The sequence below is a fragment of the Hyla sarda genome, chromosome 2 (genome assembly GCF_029499605.1).
Source record: "Hyla sarda isolate aHylSar1 chromosome 2, aHylSar1.hap1, whole genome shotgun sequence".
Classification (NCBI taxonomy): domain Eukaryota; kingdom Metazoa; phylum Chordata; class Amphibia; order Anura; family Hylidae; genus Hyla; species Hyla sarda.
The window spans coordinates 51,102,338-51,126,185 of NC_079190.1; the positions used below are offsets into that span (position 1 = coordinate 51,102,338).

A 23,848-nucleotide genomic window follows, 5' to 3' on the forward strand; every position below is an offset into this window, starting at 1 on the left:
AAGTCTCCTGTAGTGGTCTCCAGTTATTCTGATGACTGATAAAAACTTGTATGTATATTTGTATACTGTCTTACTGATAGGTTAAAATGTTACCTTCCTATGTTAAAGGGGTACTCCGGTAGAAAACTTAATTTTTTTAAATGAACTGGTGCCAGAAAGTTAAACAGATTATTAAATTACTTCTATTTAAAAATCTTAATCCTTCCAGTACTTATTAGCAGCTGCATGCTACAGAGGAAATTCTATTCTTTTTTTTAATTTCTTTTTTGTCTTGTCCACAGTGCTCTCTGCTGACACCTCTGCCCATGTCAGGAACTGTCCAGAGCAGCAAAGGTTTGCTATGGGGAATTTTCTCCTGCTCTGGACAGTTCCTGATACGGGCATCAGGTGTCAGCAGAGAGCACTGTGGAGAAGACAAAAAAAAAAGAAATTCAAAGAGAAAATAATTTCCTCTGTAGCATACAGCTGCTAATAAGTCCTGGAAGGATAAATATTTTTTAATAGAAGTCATTTACAAATCTGTTTAACTTTCTGGCACCAGTTAATTAAAAAAAAAAAAATATGGTTTTCCACCGGAGTACCCCTTTAATACAATTACACAGCAATATATAAAACATCATATGTACATAGCTATCGGGACAAGTGAAACACACTCCAGAGGTACTCGCCAGGGGCCCTAAAATTGGCTCCATAAAAATAACTTTTAGAACCTGTTGAATAGGACATATAGGTTATAATAAAGTGTCTCTCTATGGATCCAGCAACGTTATTATCTACACGTTATATTTCACTTGTCTGAAATTTCAAGCAAGGTCCGAACCCTTCTGCATATACCATTCATGGATCTAACCCTGTATAGTAGCAGCATCCTATAAGGGCCCTCAATGACCTGCTCATTGGTTGTTACCATTGGTCTAAGAATCATATTCACCCTATTCTTTTTCCTATCCTCTTCCTCTTCTTCTCACATAGACAATCACTATCCATGCTTAGTCATACGTAAGACAGAGGCGCTCCCTGTGCCCTATGGTCATTCCAAACACATGAGGCATATTCATTGTGGTCGTACTTTAACTAACTCTCATTTTTGCAACGCCAAACTCTAGGCTGACGATGGAGGGCTCGGCCTTGGTAATCTCCCGGGAGTAGTCGGTATAGCGGTTGTCTTCAGTGGTGCTGCCCTCTACGGTTTGTTTAGGATCCTGCAGAGGGTCTAGAACTTTTTTCTTCTTGTAATGAGAAGACTCCTTCAGCTTTGGGGACACTTGGGTGCTGATGCAGCTGTTGCTGGCGTATTCTCCTTCTTTCGTAATGTTACTGATTTTCTACAAGAAAATAAAAACCAATAAAAATTTAATATATGGTTAAAGGGGTATTCCGGGCAAAAACATCTTATCCCCTATTGAAAGGATAGGGGATAAGATGTCTGATCACGGGGGGTCCGCCGCTTGGACCCCCCGCGATCTCCCTGCAGCAGCCCGCATTCTATGCGTAGCTGCGTTTGAAGTTTCAGAAACCTCCGGGCTTCCGAGACAGGGATGTGATGTCACACCACGCCCCCTCCATTCATGTCTATGGGAGGGGGCGTTACAGCCGTTACGCCCCCTCCCATAGAAATAAATGGAGGGGGTGTGGCATGACGTCACGTCCCCGTCTCGGAAGCCCAGAGGTTTCCGTAACTTCAGACGCAGCTACGCATAAAATGCGGGCTGCTGCAGGGAGACCGTAGGGGGTCCCAGCGGCGCCCCCCCCCCCGAGCAGACATCTTATCCCCTATCCTTTCGATAGGGGATAAGATGTTTTTGCCCGGAATACCCCTTTAAAGAAAAAGAAGAGTAAAATGGAATATTTCATGATGGTCATTCACACGAATATGTGCACAAGCATACCAGTGATTACAGGTAAGTTTTCAGGATAAAATTTTGTGTGTACATGATACATGAGGATTAGCAATATTTCTGACCATTTTTTGTATCTTTCATTCGTTTTCCCCTCAGCAGGCTTTATCTCTAATTTTAAGTTGTCCTTGAGCTAGTGGGTGGAGAATAGCCTCCATAATGTCTTCCATACACTGCCCCCACACAGGAGGGGATTCTGCTTCCCTATATCTCTATAATACACTCTCAGCAGCAGCATGGAGGACATTATAGAGCAGTACTGAGCAGTGTACGCTGCTAATTCAACACCGGCCTCTGGTTCTCTTCATCCACTTCCCCTCATCTCCCTTTTCCCACCTTCCCTCTCCATAGATTTCCATGTGCAACATGTAACTGACCCCTCAGTGAGTAGTTTTTGTGTCAGCTTTAGCAAAAATAAGCATTTACAGCATTTTGGAAAATAAGCAATTGCTTTTCTGCACACAAATTTGCAACTTTTCCTGTGCTTTGCGCAAGTGAGAGCACTGCGCAAAAGTTTGCAACTTTTACACCAATGGCGTATGTCAGCTCTCAAGAAAACAGGTAACTTATTGGGAACTACAGACCCTATTATCCGTAGCTGGACCGGATACGCACAATGGTGGCAAAGGAATACAGTATAACTCTAAGGCAATGTTTGCCAATAAGGGTGCCTCCTGCTTTTGCAAAACTACAACTCTCAGCATGCCCAGACAGCCTTTGGCTGTCCTGGCATGCTGAGAGTTGTAGTTTTGCAACAGCTGTAGCCCTAGCTATATATTTATATATATGTGTATGTATATATATATATATATATATATATATATATATATATTAGGGATTTGATTTTTTTAGTGCAGATACCGATAACCTATGAACTTTCAGGCCGATAACTTATGCCGATATTTCGTTGGCAGTATAGTTCCCCCCATATTAGGTTGGCAGTATAGTTCCCCACATTAGGTGCAGTATAGTTCCCCACATTAGGTGCAGTATAGTTCCCCACAGACATACAGCCTTCAGCCATATACAGTGTATGGCTGGAGGCTGTACGCCCGTGTACTGCCCCACTTCAGTGCTGGGACCGGAGGAGCGGTGGTCTGAGCACCGAAGCTGATGTGCCGCTGGTCACTTACCATGCTGGCCAGCGCACGTCTTCCACCTCCATGTTCCGCTCCTCCGTGCCTCCGTTGCTATGGGCGCACGCACGGGACGTCAGTGACGTCCCGGCATGCGCTCTCTCTCGGCGGACCCTGCGTTTTTAAACTTAACGCGGGGCCGTAGAGAGAGTCGACGGGGGCATTCCTGTGTCCCGAAAACATCTTTCGAGACATAGGGATGTCCGGGACGCAAATATATTTATTGGGGGCGCACAAGCTGGACGCATTAATCGGCAAGGTTAGATGCTGATGCAGATAACTTACAAAATAGTGAATATCGGCTGATAATATCGGCCAATCCGATAATTGGTCGATCCCTAATATATACACACATACTTATACATACGTGAACCTTACCAGCTGAAGTTGTTTCAGTTCCTCCTCCAAGTCTTTGTTTCCAGAAGATATCTTCAAGAGCAGATTGGGGAGAGACTGCCTGGGGTGCAGCACTAGGTCAAACTGGTGATACATGTTCCTCCAAAACCTGTGTATAGATAAGAATAATACAAATATCATCTATGTAAGAGTGATCTGAAGTGTGATAGATGGAAGAGGAGCTTACTTGAAGTTAAAATGGATGGTGTTTGGTTCTACAACAGGTTGGTTCTTCAAGGAGTGTAAGTCAAATATAGGATTCTGATACTTGCTTCGCTCGCTCAGAAGATGAGCCCATAGGGAATGGGTTTTCTCCTTTAATCTGCAGAAATAAGATATTGAGGTAAAGTTATCTTTCTTACTTCAACTGCATCAATCCGGCAGACAACGCGTGTAGAGGTAGTGGACCTGCGAAGGATCTATAAGATGTGGTTTATAAAAATGATAGACTGGTAATATGGACCTTATTGTCTATAAGACTTATATTTCACAGGATATTATGGGGGAGATTTGTCAGAACCTGTCCAGAGGAAAAGTTGCTGAGTTGCCCATAGCAACCAATCAGATCGCTTCTTTCATTACTCAGAGGACTGAAAGAAGCGATCTGATTGGTTGCTATGGGCAACTCAGCAACTTTTCCTCTGGACAGGTTTTGATAAATCTCCCCCTATGTGCTTAAAGTTTGTAGTGTCATCCTAATATCAATGATGCAAAAACACTTTATACAACAAAACCATACATTATATTGCAAAGTCCTCTACAGCAACAGTAAGTAACTCTACCATCAGCTTTTATTTAGTGGGGCAGTATGTAGTTATGCAATATTAACCATGTATGCTTAGGTCCATAGATAATCACAATAGCTTAAATAGCATTCAAACAGTCAGCCTGAAGGACGTCTTTCAGCCTTTTACCATGCATGTTTCTTGTACTCATACACAATCATCAGGGGCAATAAAGCAACAAGCTATATAGTTGTGGCATTCCAACCACACTAATGTCGGTCGTCAACTGTCAACAGAGGGCTGACATCAGGGAATTTGATCACCACAACTATATAGTTTGTTGCTTTAAAGGGGTACTTCGGTGGAAAACTTTATTTTTTTTTTTTTAATTAACTGGTGCCAGAAAGATAAACTTGTAAAGATTTGTAAATTACTTCTATTAAAAATCTTTACCTTTTCAGTACTTATTAGCAGCTGTATGCTACAGAGGACATTCTTTTCTTTTAGAATTTATTTTCTGTCTGACCACAGTGCTTTCTGCTGACACCTGTTGCCTGTATCAGGAACTGTGTCCAGAACAGGAGAAAATCCCCATAACAAACCTATACTGCTCTGGACAGTTCCTGACACGGACATAAAAATAAAAAGAAACAATTTCCTCTGTAGCATACAGCTGCTAAAAGTACTGGAAGGATTAAGATTTTTTAATAGAAGTAATTTACAAATCTGTTTAACTTTCTGGCACCAGTTTATAAAAAAAAAAAAAAAAAAGTTTTCCACCGGAGTCCCTGATGATTGTATATGAATTCAAGAAACGCGTAGGGCATGGTAAGAAGCTGAAAGGAATCCTTCACGCTGACTGTTTGAATGCTGTTCATACTGTTATGATTATATATGGACCTAAGCATGTATAATTATTATAGCATAATTGTGGACTCTATCAGAAGCTGCCCTTGTAAACAGCAAACTCTGTAAAGACTGATGCTAGAGTTACCCACTTTATAGACTATGTGTGCATATCAGAACCTACCATTTCTGTAAAGTATATATGGTCTGCATGAACGTGTCATTTTGAATATCAGTTGCTGTATGTCTTGAGTTATGGACTTTGTGATATAACCAACTAGTGATGTGGACTGTTATTTATAAAAAAAAATATATATGTTTTGCATCCTTGATACAAGTGCAAGTTACTGCTGCTTTTTCAATGAAGAATTAAATTCACAACTCTTCTAGGTACACAAGTATTATGGCTGTAATAGCAAATAATGATAATAAAGCTAGCACTGCTATTTATTTTTACCCCTGAAATAAATAGAGAAACCGCTAAAAGTACCAGTCGCTATGTTTGGTGTTAGTGTGAACAGAGTCTAGTGCAATGTGAACTAATAAGCCAACATTGAGTAATGCTGCACATCTGCTCACAGCATCACAGCTCGGCACAGTGGTAAAACGGCTGCTAAACCAACTTGTGTCAATTCGGGCTTAAAGAGACCAAGCTCCAAAAATAATACTAAATCAGTATATTACCTAACATTTATCTCCTATTTACCTATGTCACACCCGGTTTTGTTGTTGGTATACCGCAGTTTTAAGTTCAGTAAAAAAATGTATGCGGTGCAAAAATTAGTCGAACGGAGTCACTATCTGAATGAGATGCGGCCAGGGGCGTAGCTATAGAGGTAGCAGAAGTAGCAGTCGCATCGGGGCCTTGGTGCCTAGGTGGACCCAAAGCACATCTGCCTCAGAGACCAGTATTATTATTGGCATTTGGGGTCCTGTTGCAGATCCTGCATCAGGGCCCAGAAGCTAAAGGCTACGCCTCTGGATGCGGCGTTGGTCCGGCAGGGATATACGAAAATTCCCCACCGGAATCGGCAGCCGTATGATGAAATCGTGGTGTGAATACACCCTTAGATGGGAAAATCCGGAGATCTGAGTGGCTTCAAACAAGGCCACTGCATGAGAGAACCAAATCTTGTGGGGTTCTCTCATGCAGCAGCATGAATGGCATATTGACATTGGTGTGCTTAAAGTGGTACTCCGGTGGAAAACTTTTTATTTTTATTTTTTTATTTTAAATCAACTGGGGCCAGCCAGAAAGTTAATCAGATTTGTAAATTGCTTCTATTAAAAAAAATCTTAATCCTTCCAGTACTTATTAGCTGCTGAATACTACAGAAGAAATTATTTTCTTTTTGGAACAGAGAGCTCTCTGCTGACATCACGAGCACAGTGCTCTCTGCTGACATCTCTGTCCATTTTAGGAACTGTCCATAGTAGGAGAAAATCCCCATAGCAAACATATGCTGCTCTGGTCAGTTCCTAAAATGGACAGAGATGTCAGCAGAGAGCACTGTGGTCATGATGTCAGCAGAGAGCACTGTGTTCCAAAAAGAAAATAATTTAAAAAGTACTGGAAGGATAAAAAATGTTTTAATCTGTTTAACTTTCTGGCACCAGTTGATTTAAACAAAAAAAGTTTTCCACCGTACTACTCCTTTTAAGGGGTACTCCGCCCCCAGACCTCTTAGGGGATAAGATTTCTGATCGCAGAGGGTCCCACCGCTGGGGGCCCCCGCAATCTCCCTGCTGCACTCGGCGTTCACTTAGAGCCTGAACTGAGACTGCGTTTCTCAGTCTGGTTCAAAAACTGGATATGGTGGGAAAGTGATCCAACCAGAGTCTATAGCTAACTTCAGTCACCTCACTGAAATGAATGGTGTACGGTGTATTACCCTATCAGATGCGCCTAAGGTATTCCCCAGATGTGGTGTTAATGTAGCCAAAAAATTGAGGAATGCTTATTCCAACAATAACACTATTCGCAATGGAACTTCTTGCATTGCCGAATTTGCACCATTCCAAATGATCCAGGATCGGTATTTAATATCTACAGCAACTTTCTGCAGACATTTAGGGGGAGATTTATCAAAACCTGAATCCAATTCCTTGTCGGAAGTTCTGTCGCGTAATGTCCAACACTTTATGTATATAAAAGTCTCTATCATATCCCCTCTGTCTCTCCTTTCTTCTATACATGTTAAGGTCCTTTAACCTTTCCTGGTAAGTTTTATCCTGCAATCCATGTACTAGTTTAGTATCTTCTCTGAACTCTCTCTAGAATATCTATATCCTTCTGGAGATACGTCCTCCAGTACTGCGCACAATACTCCAAGTGAGGTCTCACCAGTGTTCTGTACAGCGGCATGAGCACTTCTCTCTTTCTACTGCTTATACCTCTCCCTATACATCCATGAGCACTTCTCTCTTTCTACTGCTTATACCTCTCCCTATACACTAAGCATTCTGCTAGCATTTCCTGCTGCTCTATTACATTGTCTTCCTACCTTAAATTGGCACTGTGAGATAAAAAAAAATGTTTTTGATATGTTGTAAAGCATGTATAACCAATAGGTTTTGCAATTGCTTTTATTGGAAAATTTTCAGTATTTCATACAGAAATAGCCAGTTAAACAACTGCCCCACCCTCCTGCCTGCTTGGACACATACCAGTCCTGCTGTGTCCATGCGTCATCACCTATGTCATGGACACACTTCTTTGATTGACAGCTGTGAGCGCAGGGAAAAATCCTCCCACTGTCAGCTTGTGTCCCGCTACTGTCGGTGAGGACAAGCTGGGAGTTGTAGTTTTGCTAATGCTAGGGGAGATGTGAGCAGACAGCATACTGAGGGAGGGGGCGGAGACCTGCACAGTGAGGCCACGCCCCCTCCCTTTGAGAGGAATTCAGACTAGTGATCTAAATTAAAAGTGTAATGAAAAAATAAATAAAGGTGCTAGACACATAAAAATTAGATGTACATGGTCAGGATTAGGTACTGAGTGATATATTAAATTTTTTTTTTTTTTTTTGGATCTGACGGGTACGCTTTAAGTCTGCAAAACTACAACTCCCAGCATGCCCGGACAGCCAACGGCTGTCCGGGCATGCTGGGAGTTGTAGTTTTGCAACATTTGGAGGGCCACAGTTTGGACACCACTGCCCTAATGGTCTGTTCACACGTTTCCTGAGGAAATATTCGGTGAAACCTCTCCAAGTGAACCATTTTGAGAAGACCAAACCAGATTTTCGGTGACAGGTTTTCCAGTCTATCATACATTATGCATAGTGGGTTTTTTTTGCTTCAGAAGACCACTCCCAGACCACTTTTTAATTGCAATTCTGGGTGGTCTCCTCAAAGCAGTTTCACTGTCCCCCCTCAAAATAGGCAGCGAGGTAGCCTCAGATTTTTGCGGTGTATTTTCGCTCTTTTGAAAAAGTATTTTGTTGCTATTCAGTTCAATCCGCGTCCTAAACTTCCAGTGCATTTTCCACAAGGAATTAGCAACACTTTCCCACATATCTGAGTTACACGCCGATAAAACGCACGGTGCACTTATATGTGAACTATGGCATATATTCCCAATAAAAAATATTGGAATTTTTTTTGTGTGTTTGTATATCGGCACATAATACATGTCAAAACAAAGTGAGGTCTGCCTTAGGTCTTTCACACAGTATTTTTGTAGGGTATTATGGTACGTATTACACACCAACATAAATGCCGACGAAATGCAATGCACATACTTTTTGGGGTGCACATTTTAAACGTGTGGGAATAAATGAGCCTGAAAAAGTGTCCAAAACCAAAACAAAATATATTGTCAGAAAAAAAAACAGCAACATGCTCTCCTTAGAATTTTAGTTGCATATTTTGCTGTGTATTGTTCCTATTGGAAAAATATGCAGTGTGAACTTATCCTAAGGATGTAGCTTAAAGGGGTACTCCGCTGCTAGACATTTTATCCGCTATCCAAAGGATGCCTGATCGCAGGGGTGCCGCTGCTGGGGTCCCTGCGATTTCCCGCAACACCCGGTGTTCTAAACAAATGGGGTTCCTCCGGCAGTGGTGGGAAAGGGGGGGCGTCACTGCCACGCCCCCTCCATTGATGTCTACGGGAGGGGGCGTATCTGCCGACACCCCCCCCTTTCCCATAGACATGAATGGAGGGGGCGTGGTGTGACATCACGAGGGGGCGTGGCAGTGACGTCACGATCACGGCCTCCGGCCCCGAGCGTTCTGAACAAAATGTTCAGAATGCTGGAGCACCGGAGTACCCCTTTAACTACTACAATGCAGGATGACAGATTACTAGATCCCAGGGTAAAGTCTGTGAAGGAGATTTATCAAAACCTCTACAGGGAAATAGTTGACCAGTTGCCCATAGCAACCAATCACCTCGTTCCTTTTATTTTTGAAAAGAAAACATTGGTTGGTTGCTAGGGGCAACTGCTCCACTTTTCTTCTGCACAGGTTTTTGATAAATTCCCCAGATACGTGGAAGTGAGAATTCAGGCATCTGCAGTAAAATACTGTGCAAACTACTAAGGGTGCGTTCACACTGAGGAATTGAAGAGGCATTCACAAGGAATACTTTCGGTCAGGAAATAGTTGCCTTCTGTCATTTTATCCATCGTGCGGAATTCAAGCTGAATAAGTGCGGAATTACCATGCGGAAATGAAGAGGAATGAAGGAGGAGGCTGTACAATTCTACTTTTCTGGATTCCGCTTGAAATGGATTTCATCAGGAAAAAAAAAAAAAAGAGCAGCGAAAAGTCCATTAAAGTAAATGGAACTTTCATTGTTGATTTGGAGCAGAATTACTCGAGTAAAGTCCTCTCCGAGTGTGAACATACATGTGATAGGACCCTTCATATTATGCTAAGTGCACATCACCATTCCGCTCCGTTCACAGACTGTTTAAAATGCAGAGTGGAGTGGAGAAAACAAAATACTTCCAGAGGCATTTGTAGGCTCCTACGTATAAATACCACATCAGACGGAAACCCGTTGGACACCCCATGTAAAGTCAATGGGATCTGTTGGTGTCCATTGTGCAACAGACCAGTTCAGCATCATTATGTGGCCCCAAATGAAGTCTCTGATGATCTCCCCGTATGGAGCTAAATGGTAATGCGAAGCCTAAGATATGTTTAGTGTATGGTTTCAGGCTGCATTAATACTGCAAAGGTAGGAGATGAACAACAAATCCCCTGACTTGTCCAGCTGCCACATTAGCGGTAAGAAGCTTGTGCCGATCTTCACTATAATGCCTGCGATAAGCTTGTCATCTCATCTACACTGATACCACTGCTTTCTTGATACCAGATTTAAAGGGCAAAGCTCCCTCACTCATACGTGTCTTTATCTCAGCAAGGTGACACTGTGAGGCCAGGTTCACACCTCGGAATTTCCATGCGGAATCCCACATTGGAATTCTGCACAGGAATTCTGCCGCAGCAGAGTCTCGTTGAATTCAATGGGAATCTCCTGTGCACACGGAGGAATTTCTGTGCCAGATGTTTCCGGCACAGAAAGAATGAACCTGTTCGATCATTTTGCAGACTCCGTGTGGATATTCCGACATGTGAACATAGCCTTAGTCTTAACGGTGTCATAAAACTCTGTCGTATCTTTCTCCACCAGCCTTCTGTTCATAAGAATACGATAAATTTACATTCATAAATTTGGCACATGTTTTTCTATCCATGTACCACAAAATAAAATGATTGCAAGCTATAGGCTAGTGGAGATGTCCAATTTAATTGACACCAGTTTCTGGAGTAAATTGTAGCTAATATGATGTGGCAGCCAATCAGCTTACGTGTTTGCTGGCAAACTTATGCGCTGACTGGCTGCCAGAATGGGGATTTCCACAGCAGAAACATCTGAAATCTATGGGACTCTGCTGCAGCAGAATGTCCGTGCGGAAATCCGCCAGAATTCTACTGCGTGAACATGGCCTAACTGAGAAGTGAAGGCACCAACTCAGCAGGTGGGGGAATAAACTCCATATATGCATTTGTATTTTTACTGATTATCTAAAGCTTTTTATTTTTTTATATTACCATAATATTCATCCAGTTAATTAGAAAACCAGCGATGCTCCGGCTGGGACGGGATGACCTTAATCCGAGCCGTGATTAATCCAGAATCTAGGGTTTTCGTACATTAGCCTAATTGCTGCCAATTGTCAAAGCAGTGAAGGGAAGGCCATTAATCATTCTGAACAGATATAATTGGTCCTTTAATTTAGCAATAAGCAATGTTATAAGAGAGGTGTAATTGTTCTCACGTCATGGTCACTTCATGGAGACCTATTAGGCGGTAACGGATCAGACATCTATTGCAGATGTATTAATTATACTATTGACCGTAAAGATATGAGGGATGACGCTGCTGCCAGAAACCATAAACAAGCTTATTCATTGTGCGTTTTGGTATAATAATTGTGGAGGAGATTTACCAACAGAATGCAAATTGTCATAATGTATTTGTCGCAACTCGCTAGGAATGTTAGATGTTTCTCTTCTTCTTGTCACCTTATGGCTTCCATATGTGAACAGTGATTTTTTTGGGGGGAAATAAAAGGTCTATTAAATCTGATACTATTCAATACAGTCTAGGTTAATGGAGAATACAGAAAAGGTTTGGGACACACTTTACTGTCACCTGTTTTATGTTATGTTTATGTCCCTAACCTCAGGGAGCATGAAACAGGTGCAGGGGGCGTGATTGAGATCCACTATGATTTACTCAGGGCTCAGGTAAGTAGTCAAAGGGGCGGTCACTGCCCCGCCAGCGATGAGTGACGGGTCACTATCTGTGTATAGGGAGAAAAAAAAACTGAAAAATAGCCAGCACACCCACCTAATACACAGGTGCCCACTGCTGCGGCAAATACAAAGTATACAAAAAGAAAATTGCATGCTACTGTGGTAAATACAAAAAGAAGGTTGCAGCAGCACTCTCGGTCAAAAAATGGAGGCTCTTAGCGCACTTTTAGCCAGGTGCTGGCAGCATTTTTAAAGGGGTACTCCGCTGCTCAGCGTTTGGAACAAACTGTTCCGAACGCTGGAGCCGGGAGCTCGTGACGTCATAATCCCGCCCCCATCATGAGGGGGGGCGAGATTATGATGTCACTAGCTCCTGACGACGGCTCCAGCGTTCAGAACAGTTTGTTCCAAACGCTGAGCGCGGAGTACCCCTTTAAACTAGGATTTATTTTCCTCTGGATAGGGGGATAACACGTCTAGGGGTGGAGTACCCCTTTAAAGGGGTGCTCCCGTGGAAAACTTTTTTTTTTTTTTTAATCAACTGGTGCCAGAAAGTTACAGATTTGTAAATCACTTCTATTAAAAAATCTTAATCCTTTAAGTACTTTTTAGGGGCTGTATACTACAGAGAAATCCAAAAAAAGAAATGCATTTCCTCTGATGTCATGACCACAGTGCTCTCTGCTGACCTCTGCTGTCCATTTTAGGAACTGTCCAGAGTGGGAGAAAATCCCCATAGCAAGCATAAGCTGCTCTGGACAGTTCCAAAAATGGACAGCAGAGGTCAGCAGAGAGCACTGTGGTCATGACATCAGAGGAAATGCATTTCTTTTTTTGGATTTCTCTTTAGTATACAGCCCCAAAAAAGTACTGTAAGGATAAGATTTTTTTAATAGAAGTGATTTACAAATCTAAAACAATATTTTCAAACAGTAACCAACCCCTCAAGACTAGTACCAGTTACCTGATACATGGATGAATAATAATACAAATAAATAGCTGGATCGTGCTTCAAATATAGAATACAATTTTATTAAAAATATATATAATATGTCAATTGATATGACTTAGCCTCGTTGTACAGGGCCCTTGTGCCGAGGAGAAGAAATAGATTTACTTAGACATATACTTGTAATATATAAACACCGATATTTTTACAAAAATATAATATATATTAAAAAAATAGTAAAATATATCACTTTCGATAGTCCGGTAACTGAAAATCCAGAGATGTATTAAAGTCCCGTAACTGATATAGAATCCTGATATACTGGAAGGAATGGGTGGGTTCATATTTACCAGCTTGAATAAAGTCCCACTGTAACGTCACCTGAGGACAACTGGTGAGGTCCAAAAATCTCGGGTGGTGAAAAGACGCTGGCATGCGTCAACGTGGCGGTCTGCCTGCCACAGACCAGTGTGAATGATAGCCGCTCCCGTGATCTTTCGCTGCAGTTGGAATCTTAGCGGTGCAGACCTCGTGGTATCCTGATGGCGTGTGACGTCTCAGGCGCTTGGCAACGCCGCCTGGATGTGTAGACTTAGATGGTATTGCTGGTTTGACCCACAATCGATCCTTCAGAGGTGAGTGAGATATCGGTGCTAAAATCATACACCTAGACGCGTTTCAGGGCTCTTACACGCAGAACACGGCCCTTTCCTCAGTAGGTATGTACCTACCTATGTATCGGACCTCACCAGTTGTCCTCAGGTGACGTTACAGTGGGACTTTATTCAAGCTGGTAAATATGAACCCACCCATTCCTTCCAGTATATCAGGATTCTATATCAGTTACGGGACTTTAATACATCTCTGGATTTTCAGTTACCGGACTATCGAAAGTGATATATTTTACTATTTTTTTATATATATTATATTTTTGTAAAAATATCGGTGTTTATATATTACAAGTATATGTCTAAGTAAATCTATTTCTTCTCCTCGGCACAAGGGCCCTGTACAACGAGGCTAAGTCATATCAATTGACATATTATATATATTTTTAATAAAATTGTATTCTATATTTGAAGCACGATCCAGCTATTTATTTGTATTATTATTCATCCATGTATCAGGTAACTGGTACTAGTCTTGAGGGGTTGGTTACTGTTTGAAAATATTGTTTTAAATTTCCAGCACCTGGTGTAGGTGCACAACCTCCTTACCTCGGCTAGTTAATTGTGAGCTGCACAACCCTTTTTGTTTGATTTACAAATCTGTTTAACTTTCTGGCACCAGTTGATTTAAATAAAAAAAAAGTTTTCCACGGGAGTACCCCTTTAAGAAGTAGTCCCATCTTCTAATGCTTCCTGTAGCCCCCACTAGTGGTCACAATAATGGCTTCCATTTCACAAACACTGGGAGCACCTCCTGAAGTATTCCTCCATTGAAAGCCTGAAACATATCCCACTGTATAGGTCAGTGTTCCTCAATCTGTGGCCCTCCAGCTGTTGCAAAACTACACCTTCCATCATGCTATGATAGCCTGCAGATGTTACTGCATGATGGGAGTTGTAGTTCTGCAACAGCTGGAGGGCCACAGGTTGTGGAACACTGGTATAGGCCTACAGCGGAATTTTTTTTTTTTTCTTAGGTACTACACCATTCTATTTCACAGCTTTCCCCTGCTACATACATGGTAAGTAGAGATGAGCGAACTTACAGTAAATTCGATCCGTCACGAACTTCTCGGCTCGGCAGTTGATGACTTATCCTGCAATTAGTTCAGCTTTCAGGTGCTCCGGTGGGCTGGAAAAAGTGGATACAGTCCTAGGAAAGAGTCTCCTAAGACTGTATCCACCTTTTCCAGCCCACGGGAGCACCTGAAAGCTGAACTAATTTATGCAGGAAAAGTCATCAACTGCCGAGCCGAGAAGTTCGTGACGAATCGAATTTACTGTAAGTTCGCTCATCTCTAATGGTAAGGAAAGGGCCAGAGCTATTCTTGTCATCTGTCACAATGGGCTGTGCTATTATCTGTTATCTATGGTTTTCCATAGGACTGCAGGTAAACCTATTTACTTATCTGACAACAGAAAGATTCATATGTGGTGGTTAAATCCACAGGAAGTCAATGTAAACCTGTCTGGGATATATATATATATATATATATCCTAAAAATAAGAAATAAATAATATAATTGCAGACTAAATGGACAAAGTGTCTCTAAGATGTGTCTAAGCCACTGTTTCCCACCGGGGAGCCTCCAGCTGTTACAAAACTACAACTCCCAGCATGCCCGGACAGCCTTTGGCTGTCCGGGCATGCTGGGAGTTGTAGTTTTGCAACAGCTGGAGGCACCCCGGTTGGGAAACACTGGTCTAAGCTCTTGTGTTAAAAAAAAACAGGTTCGGCTCTGCTATATCTGTAAATATACTGAAAAACTGAGATCTCTTTTCCCCAACACAAATAGGCCACCAACCTCAGTTCTTCCCGTTCTTTTTCACATTTTCCAATGAAGTTTCCGAACTGACAGGAATGCACGTGCTCATGTATCTGAAGAAGAAACGCTTCATTGTACTCGAAGGCCTGAGGGAATTGTTCAGTCAGATGCCAGACACACTCCAAAAACTGTGTGAACACTGGGGAGATCTCCTTGGAGTCACTGTCCAGCTGCCCGCACCTACAACCAAATACACAGGTCTTTATTTCCCCAAATTACAATGGGGCCTCATTTACTAAGAGTGTCGGGTTTTTACTAGTGGGAAATGTCGTTTCAGACTTGCAGGATTCCTCTCTGTTTACCATGGGGAAAAGTCGGGAACATTTTCTGACCAGCTTTTTCTGGGTGGAAATTTCCAGCCATTTATCCACAGGATTTTCTGTGAATTCAATTTTAAATAGGTCGGGTTGTTAAACCACGCCCCTTTTTGGGGCCGGCCACACCCCCTTTGTGACAGACCCCCCCCCCCTTTGTGACAGACCAACCCCCTTTTCGGCTTTTCACAGTGCAATGCCGGGTTTGTCGGATTTTCCTGGAGCACATTTTCACACACAGACATTCTGCGCCAAAATAGCCCAACAAAAACTGGTCGGTTTCAGCTTAGTAAATGAGGCCCAATAAATATAACAACAACTGTGGCAATAAAGTAAAAGAGGGGGTACAAATATTATTTAACAGTTTAATGACTAGACACAGTGGTAAAGGTAATGGTGAGGCGTACTTTTTTGTCCCTTGTATACTGGTCTGTGTATAGTGTTGTTTTTTGTGTGTGTTTTTTTAGTGTTTTTTTCTCTTACAGTATGATGGTATTATTTAGTCACTGCAGAAGTAATATGTTGTCCCGGAGTGGAGGCATTGTTTTCTACCAGATATTCTGATAAAATCCACCATGTGCCACTGGTTGGGGGGACCCTGACTTCAAAGTGTGTAAGGGGCCCAACATTTCCGATGGCAGCCCTGTTCATCAGACCAGTACGTAGTGGGTCTGATAAAGTACAGAAGTACGATACAGACTGTCCTGACTTGATGCATCATATCAGGTGAGTGCCGCCTGCCATTTTTCTACATTTTCCTGTTTGGATTTGTACTGGGCTGAGCACCTCGGGTCTACATAAGTCTCCTCATCATTTAATCTTATATATGCAGTATGAAAGGATGGAAAGCGGTGCACCAAACACTGGGGGAGATTTATCAAAACCTTTGTAGAGGAAAAGTTGCTGAGTTGCCCATAGCAACCAATCAGATCTCTTCTTTCATTTTTGACAAGTCCTCAGAAAAATGAAAGAAGCGATCTGATTGGTTGCTATGGGCAACTCAGCAACTTTTCCTCTGGACAGGTTTTAATAAATCTCCCCCGCTGTGTCTATTTCCGTTGGATTTTTTTAAATATTTTTTTTTCTTCATTTCACAAATAGTGGCCACCATAAGGTCTTAAAAAACCTCGGCTAGGCTTATAACATAACGCAAAGGTCGATGTTATAATACTGGATAACCCCCTTTAACAAACCAAGAGATCCCTTTTCCTTTATTTATAATTGAGCAAGTATTATATACACGTTACAAGACGCGTTTCGGCTAATGCAGCCTTTTTCAATTTCATAGTCTTTCATGCTGGCCCACAAAGTTGATGAAATCCAGAGAAAGAATGTGCAGACACCAACACTCAGGGCAGTTCATCTCCATCCGGACGGTTTTTAAAAACTCCCCGGAGTGTAAGTACTTGCTGACTGTTGACTGATCTTCATGAGGTGCTCTTCAAGTTTGGGGAGGTGCCCTCCTCTGTTACACCTCCCCCCCCATCCTTTACTTTCTGTCCTCTTCCTTCTTTTCACTCTTCTTCCAGTTTAGATCTGCATTATTTATCAGGATCGGCCTTCAGATGATTTTGTCCCCCCCAACCTACTTAGTATTTTATACGTGCGTAAAGTAGAGTGGAGACGGCACCACTAGTATAGGGTTAAACGGGGGTTAACTTCAGAGCCGAAGTGGGATATTAGTGTAGCAGCCAGAGAAAAACGCTTCGTTAGAAGTCATATGATGGTGCTAGGATATAAGGCAAAGAAAAGCCTAAAATATATGCAGTATATTAGACGAAAAAAAAGACATCCGAACTCAATACTGGATACGGGACTCGATGCTCCTATATGGAGAAAGCCGGCGGACTGGGACTGCAAACATGCGTGGGCGCTCTGAGCGCCCACGCATGTCTGCAGTCCCAGTCCGCCGGCTTTCTCCATATAGGAGCATCGAGTCCCGTATCCAGTGATGAGTGCGGATGTCTTTTTTCGTCTAATATACTGCATTTACTTAGTATTTTGTTAATGCTTTTCATCAGGGTCTATGCGGGAACTTGAGACATTTAATTTTTCATATATTCCCCACTCCTTATGTATATACTGTCATCTGTTCTGTATGATCAATAACTATCTTCTTCAGGGGGAGAGTTGAGTTAGATAATATACTTACCACAATGTATGTGGCATTTATTTTTCTTTGTACCCTGCCCAACTGACTCAAAAGGCTTTTATATCCTTGTGTGTCTTTTCTTTATTGTATTTACACATTTAAAAATGTTTAAATCTATTTATCTATATCTATCTATCAAACTCAACTTGTGTATGGGTGTGTATATGTCTGTTCCAGCATAACTACCTGATGGTTGGAGATATTTCAATGAAACTTGGTACATGTTATCGGTCAACTAAAAATATAGTAGATATAAATTAACCCTAACCCACCCCTTAAACTGGGGTGGTTTTATTTTTTTCTGAAAGAGGACTATGATGATCTTGTTAAATTTTATAATCCTTCCCGTTCACTGCCCCCATCATGATAAACCACCCCCTGCCTTTATTTTTATTATATTTTAGTTTTCTACCTTGATATTGCTCTGTATTTTCTGCTCAGTCTCAGTCAGATCCCCAGACTGGGAAGGGGCGTTCCCCAGTAGGCGTGACATCATCTGAAGCCATACAGGGGAGAACTTCCTCCCTCACTCTGCTACACACAGCCCAGAGCAGTTCAGTGTGAGATGAGCTATGATTGGCTAAGACTGCACACACACCCCCTCTCAGCACTCCAGACTGCATTTCCCGATTTTGGACTTTTGCCAGGCCAGCAGGAGTCCAAAGTCTGTGCAAGTGATGGGGGGGGGGGGGGGGGGGGGGGAATGTGCTCTGGACAAGTAGGGAGACACCTAGTGGCAGATTTTTAAAACACAAAACATAGAAAACTTCATTTTTTTAAAAAAACAAAGTACATTAAAAAGATTTTGTATTTACTATAAGGAGTGCAATAGCAAAACATAGTTTTATTGACAGTGCCCATTGAAGTCCCATGCAAGTCTATGGGACTTCCAGCACATCAACTGATCGTGTTACTCTCGCGCTGAAGAGATTGCACGGGACTCTTAAAAATCTGCTGACTGTCTGGCAGGCAGGTGAAGAGTATAGTTAGTGCGGGGGACAGAACATGAGGATGAGATAGGAGGACGAAATATGAAGATGGGATAAGAGGATGGAAGGTGAGAATTGCCTATGAGGGCGGGCTATGAAGAGGTGCTGAGGACGGGAGCGTCATTGCTGCTTTTCCTCTCCCACAAGGTTTAGGTCGGAAGATCGGGCAATGCCGAGTACCCAGCCAGTAAATAAATAAAAACATACAAAAAAAACAAGTAACAGCAGATTTTTACCTGTCTGCAAACTTGTGTCCAAATGATATCCAGTCTTTCTCAATTAAAACCTGGAGAGATAAAAGGGGAAGCTTTTAATAGCTCACGATTCCAGTCCTGTAGAGTGTTACTCAATGCCATATTCATCAATGGTAGTAATACAGTTTATTGGGTAAACACTGGGAACTCTCACTGGTGGCTGCACGGTGTAGTTATAAAACTGATTGTGAATGGCTGCACAATTTTGCAGGGACAAAGCAAAAGTTTTATCAGCAAAAACCATGCGGCCATTAACAATGAACCAAGCGCCCCCGAGGCTATGATCATACACAGTGGCCCTGATTTCGTAAGAGTGTTGTGTAGATTTCTTCGTGGGTTTTAATTCATTACAATTTTTTTTACACGGTATTTACTAAGGTTTCCCTACATTTTCCACTTTCCCTACATTTTTCATTTTTTACACATGTTCTGATCTGTGGGGTTTTCCTCAGCTCAAATCCACCACATTTTATGTGGAAACCTTTGTAAATATGTTGGGTTTTTGTGGAAATCTCTGGAACACGCCCCTTTTCAGCAGCCACACCCCTTTTTGGGGTTCTCTCAGTAAAATAGAGAGTTAGTCTATTTTTTTTATTTTTTATTCTGGCACAAATTCTGGCGCAGACAGAATTTCTGCCGCAATCGGCAAGATGAGAGTACGGGTACTCCCTAGTGGGATGGTGTTTACTCCCATCCCCCCACTCTGTAAAACAAAAAAAGTTAAAATAATCAAGAATCAGGAAGATTTCTAGAAAAAAAACCTATTCTGCACAATCTATACTTCTTGTCGGTGGGACTCTCAATACATAAGTAAAGCCCCAACAAAGATCAACTAAACTTTCTAGCCCAGTGTTTCCCAACCAGGGTGTCTCCAGCTGTAGCACAACTACAACTCCCAGCATGCCCGGACAGCCAAAGGCTGTCCGGGCATGCTGGGAGTTGTAGTTGTGCTACAGCTGGAGGCACCCTGGTTGGGAAACACTGTTCTTACCTGTTAGATAGATAGATAGGAAATCTATCTATCTATCCATCCATCCAAAGCCAAAAAATAGGCTCCGAATTGACACCTGAAGTTTTTTTTTTTTTTTTAAGATTCTTGACCCCTATTCTACATACTTGAAATATTCTGAAGCAGTTTGTTATCTCCTTTGTAAGCTGTGACATCACGTCACAGGCTCTGAATGCAGTGAGCTCCTGTCTTCCTCCCTCTCCTGTTAGCATGGGACAAGACCAATGATGTGGAGGGGGGAAACTGGGATTACTGCTCATTAAAAGTTTACCTCTTTATTTATTTTTTATTTTTTCTTTAAGATTCTTGAACCCTATTTTACATACTTGAAATATTCTAAAGCAGTTTGTGTATCCTACACGCAATTCTGTGTATCCTTGTTTGTTTTTTTCCCCAGGAAGCATACAATAGGTGGCGCTGGTCTTACCATGAATCCTTTGATGGTTCTGTAAAATGGATCAAGCAGTAAAGATCCCAGTGAACAGACTTGTGATGTGCGGTCCCAGCCGTCAGAGCAATGTACTAGCACGCTGGTCTTCTCATCATGTATAGCCTGAATGGAAGCATAAGCAAATTTATTAAAAGGCAAAGATTAGGTTTTCTGGGGGGGGGAGGGGGGGGAAGGGGTGCTGAACCAAAAAGGCAGCCCTAGTGGAGGGAGACCAATCCGGGATTACTGTGTCCATAATTTTAATGGTTATTGAGATCATGGTACCCTGCGCCAACAACCATAAAGAACCAGTGTGTAGGGAACTCACCCAAGAATAATGGAAAGAAGATGTGGCCATACAGGCATCAAGTCTTTTTGATGTTATCTTTGTACAAAGAGGGGTGGCCCATTTTTATTTATTTTTTTCTACAGGGCCCCATGACCCCATTTAAAGGGTACTCCGCTGCCTCAGCATTTGGAACATTTTGTTCTGAACATTGGGTGCGGGTGGCGGGGGTCGTGACATCATGGCCACGCCCCTCATGGCATCACATCACGCCCTCTCAATGCAAGTCTATGGGAGGGGGCGTGATGACCACCACACTCCCTCCTATAGACTTGCATTAAGGGGTGTGGTGTGATGTCACGAGGGGTGTGGCCCTGCCACGAGCCTGCCACCCGCACCAAGCATTCTAAATGAATGCCGGGTGCTGCACAGAGATTGTGGGGGTCCCAGCCGCGGGACCCCCCAGGATCAGACCTCGTATCCCCTATCCTTTGGATAACATGTCTAGGGGTGAAGTACCCCTTTAAATTCAAAGGAATGGCAATGTAATTGATTGCTGCTGAGTTTTTAGCATATGAAAAAATTTGAAGAATCTGAGAAAACCTATCCTGGCAAGTTTTTATTTTTATTTTTTATTATTATTATTTTCTATTATAAAACATTCTATAAAAATGTCTCTTCTACTTACAATTCAATGATTCATAAGTATGTTGGCCAGCTGGCACTAACAACCCACAACTCTGTCCCATTATGTTTAGCTTTAGCAACTAATTGAGCCATTATAGAGAGAATTTTTAGGATATTCCGTTTTTTTTTTTTTACGAGGAATGTATCCACCTTTTCCAGCCCACGGGAGCACCTGAAGGCTGAACTAATTTATGCAGGAAAAGTCATCAACTGCCGAGCCGAGAAGTTCGTGACGAATCGAATTTACTGTAAGTTCGCTCATCTCTAAACATGACTGCTGGATATAACAACACAAGAAATGTCTGTTTTCTACATTCATGAAGAAGACACATAAATAGGCACAGGAGCTGTATACACAAAACGGAGCAATATTTCAGATTAAAGGCTTCCTCCAAGAGAAACAACCATAAGAGAATCATACCGCCATGTGCACAAAAATCATTTGTGCTTCATTCTTTGCTTTCAAATGCACTAAAGCAATAAAAAAGGTTTTCAAAAGGCGAATAACTTTTGGGAAAAAAACTAAAACAAATTAATCTTTAGTAAACACAATAAATAAAAGAGGTCATGTTTTTCCATTAAAATGATGCTTACTTGTCTGGCGACAGAAACAATCTGTGTATGCAGGGAGCTCCTGTTTTCCTCCCTCCCTCCCTCTCCTGTTAGCATGGGACAAAACCAGTGATGTGAAGGGGGAAGGCTGGTATTACTGCTCATTAGATTTATGATTTATTACATAAGGCAGCAAGAAGCCGGTCTCTGTCACAGTAATTTCCATTAGGGTACGTTCACACTACGTAATTCCCGCGGATTGGAATTACGCCCGGTGAATTTTAACATCAGTGTGAATGGGTTTTCCGCGAGACCCGTTCACACTGAGCAATTTCAGCGGTGGACAATTCCGCCGTTTAAATAGTTCCGCTCAAAGAAAGAAAATGTTCTTCATGCTTTGAGCGGAATTACGCGAGCACTGCATAGCTGTCAATGGTGACGGCGCAGTGCCTCGCGGTCCTACCGCCACTGCCGGCTGCCAAGCTGAATCCTCGCTTGCTGAATTCTGCGAGCGGAAAATCAGCGTCCATTGCTAAGGGTGAACACACCCTTAGTCAGAACAGGCTCACTGCTGCTTTATCTAAGGAGTCACAAATCTAATGAGCAGTAAAACCAGCTCCCCTCTTCACATCACTGGTCTCGTCCTGTGCCGACAAGAAGGGAGGAGCGATGGGAGCTCTGCTTTCAGAGCCTGTGTTGTGGGGTCACAGGTTACAAGGGAAAGAGCTGATATGGAAGATCTGTGCCCGATGGCCAATAAACAAACTGTGTATGGTGTCAAAAAAGTATAATACAGCAACTTACTAATATAATGTTTTTTTTTCTTGACAACCCCTTTAAAATGCTATGTTTTTGCATATTTTCCATACTTTCAAATAGTTGCCCAAAATTCCTTGCAAATACATTGCTCAAGGATTGAAATGTGTTCAAAAAGAAGTTAGAACAAAACTGCAATATGCATCTATAACTTTTTACATGAGTCTCAATACCAATTAATCAATAGCTGCGCACATCACACTCTAGACCAGTGCTTCCCAACCAGGGTGCCTCCAGCTGTTGCAAAACTACAACTCCCAGCATGTTGGACTATATAGTAGTGTATAGTATAGGTCAGTGTTTCCCAACTAGGGGTGCCTCCAGCTGTTGCAAAACTACTACTCCTAGCATGCCCGGACAGCCGTTGGCTGTCCGGGCATGCTGGGAGTTGTAGTTTTGCAACAGCTGGAGGAACCCTGTTTGAAAAACATTGTTCTAGACTGTGCAAAGTTGTATGACCTTTTCTCGCTGTTGCTGCCGTTCCTATTAGGCATATCTGGAGAAGAGGCCAAATTACCGAGAAGAGAGGCTCCCTCCCTCATTGTGATTCCATGCAGGGATGAGCGCAGCCCCAGCTTGACACCAGTGAGCAGCCATCGCATTCCTCCCCTGTATCGCCATACATACTAAAGAGTAGCTCAAATCCCTGGTTACTCCACCTGTCAGGGAGAAGCTGGAATCCATCTCATTTCACACTAAAGCAGCGGATACCTATTCATCTGACAGGCACGCAGTGTGCGCTAGATACGTGGCGCTCTGTTATTTATTTTCAGGTGTTTTCAATGCAGCTTGAGCTAAACAGGCAATAGAAGGTATGAATAATGTTTTATCGTATGGGGGCTAAATAACCCCAAGGTTATCGAGAACAACTATTGCTGGGTGCCTGACAAAGATCAGGTTAAGGGTTATACAGGAAAAGGAAAAACAGCACCACATCTGTCCTCAGGTTGTGTGTGGTATTACGACTTTGCTCCATTCACTTCAATAGAACGGAGCTGCAATACCACATACAACCTAAGGACAGGGATGGTGCTGTTTTTTGAAGAAACTATTTTACCTCATACCTTAAAGGGGAATTCCAGGCAAAACCTTTTTTTATATATATCATCTGGCTCCGGAAAGATAAACAGATTGGTAAATT

At 42.3% G+C, this 23,848-nt stretch overlaps 1 protein-coding gene across 1 annotated transcript in view; it reads right to left on the reverse strand.

The window, feature by feature from the left end:
- Positions 1–522: 522 nt before the first annotated feature.
- Positions 523–23,848, reverse strand: part of MTMR6 (myotubularin related protein 6) — a 48,444-nt gene continuing 25,118 nt past the window's right edge. The window contains exons 9-14 of the mRNA XM_056561775.1: positions 20,364–20,489; positions 18,910–18,959; positions 15,198–15,398; positions 3,618–3,752; positions 3,413–3,539; positions 523–1,325 (exon numbers count right to left, since the gene is read on the reverse strand). Of these exons, the coding sequence (XP_056417750.1) occupies positions 1,071–1,325; positions 3,413–3,539; positions 3,618–3,752; positions 15,198–15,398; positions 18,910–18,959; positions 20,364–20,489 (894 nt within the window). The 3' untranslated portion in view covers positions 523–1,070. The remainder of the gene's footprint in view (positions 1,326–3,412; positions 3,540–3,617; positions 3,753–15,197; positions 15,399–18,909; positions 18,960–20,363; positions 20,490–23,848) is intronic.